We start from the raw sequence: 4,258 nt of genomic DNA on the forward strand, positions 1-4,258 counted from the left end.
GCAAAAATAATTGACTATGTTATATACGTTGAAACTATCGGAAACTTTTGTTAAAGGCGACTCAGCACCGCGAGAGTATTGCGGCAAACATTTAACAAAAGGAGGAGTAAGTCTAAACAAATAAACAGACCGATCATGCGGTAAATGTTGTGATTACTGCACATTGACGTAATTTATCGGCTTGATTTCCCGAAATAGATATAGCCCTCGCCATCTAAGATATTGGCTATCAAAACATCAAGGTATAGTCGGCAAAATGATAACAAAGTAACGTGAACGTTTTTATCACTTTGAGGTAAGCCAAACAAAAGCTTACTCTAAAAACCATTGTCGCTCTTTACCACCTGAGCCTGTTCTGCGGAAAACCAATACTCGAGGCAAGTCTTGCAAGTCTAATAGAAAGTTGTTTGAGAACTAGCTAAAACAAAATTGAGAAGTTCAAAGGAAGGAACGACGAAAGGAATCAAAGCTAAGAATAAATAAATAAATAAATAAATAAAACTTGCATACCAAAAACAGCTTTTGACTGTCGCCTAGCTAATACAAGAAATATGCAATTACACTGCAATTTGATCGGGAAAAGAAATTGTCCCACCCCTAATAAATCAATGTTTTCCTACACGTAATTTTCGGACAATTTAATGTAAGTGCTGTTTGGACAAGAGTTAAAGTTCTGCAAATATACAGGGCGAACCGACCGTAGTGCTGAGCTTAGAGACTTTGGTTCTGTCGTGCTTTTGGAGGCTAGATGTAGATTCCAAGTCGCTGTTCGACAACAGAACCCGCCGGCACCTCAGAGAGTGGTGGAAGTAAACACTACCTCGTCTCAGCTAGCTAGTTCGATTCTGAAATTTCAGAGCATACTGAGCATACAGAATATGTATACACTGCACATCTTACCCATGGAGTTCAATATGCGCAAAACTGACGTTTTATATTAGCATGATATGAAGCCAAGAATCCGTCTCGATGCCTATACTTTATACATAATCTGACATAGTTGATACCGTTGATACCGTCGTTTCCCTTAGGCACAGATACTGCAGATACACGACTGAAACGCGTTCTCGCAAAATTATTGAAGCGGCTGGAAAGTTAAGTTTGATGGAAGCGAAAAAACAAACAAACAAAAAACAATCCAAGTGGTGGCTATTCCAAAACAATCAAAAGTGTTGCAAAGAATGAGATACTCCCTAAAATTTAACCAGCTTTTTTCCTGACTGAACGCCGAGCTGATCTCAGCGCTGAATGCCGGCAGTGAATTAGTACATGATGCGGGAGCTACTTTTCTGGCTTCTCTGACGAAGCAAACCACCATAATGGAAGTTCATGCACGTGCTGCCGACTTGCATGTTTTACTTTGAGTCTTTGAGTATTTGAGTCTAAATATAATTGTCAAAATGCAATTTCCTGATATCAGTCATGAAAAACTTCCTGGGCTGGCTTTCTTTTCAGCCTATCTAGAATAAACATAATCCACTCGCAGACCTTCTCTATGTCAAAAAAAAAAAAACACGGCTGGGGACAAACTAGCGAAAAGTGTTATTAATAAGATTCCCTCCGGCAAAATGGAGGAGAAATAGAAAATATCTTGTAAAAATGCCAAAATGATTGGACTGATTTGTTTCTGTGTTTAGATAAATAAAAAAAGTAGTTTTCACACATGCAGCATCGAGGCCCCGTCTACACTACGCCAGAAAAATTGGTAAACAGCGTTTTCACTCTGAAAACGCATGGAAGGTTTTCCGTCCGCAATACGCCGGAGGAATTTGACAACACAACAATCAGCGGTCATTTTGGATTTGTGTTTGAGGAAACCTGGGGCAGGGAAATCACGTGATTATAGTGACGTAATCGCCTTTGAAAAGCTAATAATAGTTTTAGTCCACTGAAACGCAAAGACAGCGTTTTCAAATTCCTCCAGTTTGATGAGTATTTTCGAAAAGCTCCGTTTTCGTGACGGATTAGCGTGGACGGTAGGCCTAACCGTAGAGATGAAGTGCGTTTTCAAATTTCTCCGGTGCAGTGTGAACGGGGCCTAAGACACACTTGCTTTAATTTCCTGCCTTAGCAAATGCGACATGCCTCCTATCCTGCCTCCCACCTTTGTTATCCAAACGTTTTGAGATGACACCCCAACCCGCTCGAAAAACAAGCAACATTTAAATTATCGAGTTCAACAAATAATATCAAGTAAAATAGAGACGTGGCAAGGATAGATTTCACGCCAATGAGCTTGTGGCTTGATTATGTCACATGCAAAAACATGTGTTAAAGTTATGAAGAAGTTCATGTTAGTTTTATCTTCCTTTCAGCATTGTACTGTCGGAAGGTACCTTTTGTGAAGATAGAGAGGTTAGAAGATGATCATATTGATTATAGCGTTCATGGACCCTGATGTTATAGAAAGGATCATGACAATCATACTAGCCATGGAGAATAACGTTGGTGATAACTATGGTGCGCACAATGATGAGGACGATGACGGCGATAGACTGAACAATTGTCATTGTGAAGATGACGATGGCGATGACGATGAGGAAGAGGAAGAAGATGATGAGGATGAGGAGGAAGAGGGGGAGGAGGATGGGGGAGAGCTTGAGATTGAAGAAGAGGAAGAGGATGCTGATAACAATAATGTCTATCATAATGCCTATGATGACACCAGTGACGTCCACGACCACGAAGATGACGATGATGATCACAACGACGAAGGAGGCAACGGAAACGACGAGAACCGATATCAGGATGAGCCAAACGAGGACGAAGGGTACCACCCTGAGGCCGAACAGGAAGACGGAGAAGTCCTTTGTAAGTGATAGTTTCAAGTCAAGATAAGCGAACGTTTTTGCATTCAGCATGTTGCTGTAATTATCGCAAGCAGAATTAACCTACACTCTATTGACCCTGAGCATTATGTCAAACTGGTCATAACCAGCCGGGTGATATTATAAAATTAGAATATTCTTATTTTATTTCATTTTATTAAAAAAAAAAAAAATAGCACGTAGTTATCGAGTTCTGCGTGGAGATGAACATGTTTGTCAGCTAACGCCTGAATTCTTTGCTATAGTAATTCATGATGATGTTTTTATCTTTGAACAGTATTGGTGGATGGAATCCCCGACACCATAAAATGAGCTTAATGCTGCCGAGTAACAGAGTCATTTGAAGACTGTCACCGATAAGCTCAATCGCCAGTGGAGACGTTTATTTATATATAATATAAAAACCAATGAAATGCCAGGTGAACTTTGGCGCGAAAACATGATTACTTCACACGTGAAAAAAACATGTTATCCTCACATGTGAAAAGATCACCGTTGCTATGGTTACACAATGGCACCTTTCGAAGCAAAAGCGAAACCGTTTGGGATTTTATTGGTGTTTATATAATAAATAGAACATTACATGGCCACTTGGAGCTTCGAAATTTCTCGAAGAGAAATTTCATATCTCCGAGCAGCCATGTACATGTTTAGCTGTTTTTAGCTGTTTTAGCTGTTTTTTTAACATTTAGCTGTTTTAAAAGAAAAGACAGTGATCAGGTTTTTCAATGATCTTACCAGAGATTTAGGATAGCGCTGGCTGACTATTCGGTTAAATGTCTTCGCCTGTAGCAAGTAAACATTCAGCTTTTACACTCACCGAGGTGTCAGCCTATCAGAGTGCCGGCTTTTCTGAAGAAATTTGTCTCGAAAGAAGCGACTTCGGAGGCCGTCATTTTGAAAGTGTCTTGGCAGCCCGGCCATGTTTATCTAACCTCATTCCGTCCGACTCGAAATTGACGGGAAGGAAAAAAACCTGCAACTGACTTTGCATTCTTCACAAGGCCAGCAACATGTGTTCTTTTTTCCAAGTGATTATCCACTTCACCATCTTCAACGCTATCATTTCGGCATTTAGAGCATGTTCGGCTTAAAATAATGTGGCTCAAGAGCAGCCATAACCCAGAGTGGAAGTTTAAATGCTTGTCGGAAGCCATTTGATCAAAATCTCTTGGACGGAATGACGTCACAAAAACGCAGCATGGCTGCTGAGTACTGTTCAAAATGGCGGCAGTGAGGTCGAAGTTTTGGTCTTCTTTGGAAACGAATTTCATAAGGAAAACCTGCAGTCAAGAGGCTGAAACTTCAGGGAGTGGCTTAACTTAGTGCAAGGTTTTTATTATCGTTGGCAAAAAATTTACGTTTTTTGGAGTAACCTTCTCCTTTAAGAGCAGCATAAAGAGGAAGAGCTTTGTTTTCGAAATATTTTA

The 4,258-nt window shown here is 40.2% G+C and overlaps 1 protein-coding gene across 1 annotated transcript; it reads left to right on the forward strand.

Annotated features, from left to right (window-relative positions):
* The first annotated feature begins 2,296 nt into the window (after positions 1-2,296).
* LOC149101367 (uncharacterized) lies at positions 2,297-3,397 on the forward strand. The gene is made up of 2 exons (XM_089276403.1): positions 2,297-2,811; positions 3,106-3,397. Exons 1-2 carry the CDS (start codon positions 2,364-2,366, stop codon positions 3,138-3,140), a joined length of 483 nt encoding a protein of 160 aa, XP_089132529.1. The 5' UTR covers positions 2,297-2,363; the 3' UTR covers positions 3,141-3,397.
* The last annotated feature ends 861 nt before the right edge of the window (positions 3,398-4,258 follow it).

This window comes from Orbicella faveolata, unplaced genomic scaffold, assembly GCF_042242905.1.
Source record: "Orbicella faveolata isolate gen_17 unplaced genomic scaffold, um_ofav_v1 contig_4, whole genome shotgun sequence".
NCBI lineage: Eukaryota > Metazoa > Cnidaria > Anthozoa > Scleractinia > Merulinidae > Orbicella > Orbicella faveolata.

What these genes read in the sequence shown, in the direction of transcription:
- LOC149101367 (XM_089276403.1), top strand. Translation starts at nt 2,364, where the DNA reads ATGATCATATTGATTATAGCGTTCATGGACCCTGATGTTATAGAAAGG. An exon ending in GGAAGACGGAGAAGTCCTTT is followed by an intron (nt 2,812 to 3,105) that starts GTAAGTGATAGT and finishes ATCTTTGAACAG; the next exon opens with TATTGGTGGATGGAATCCCC.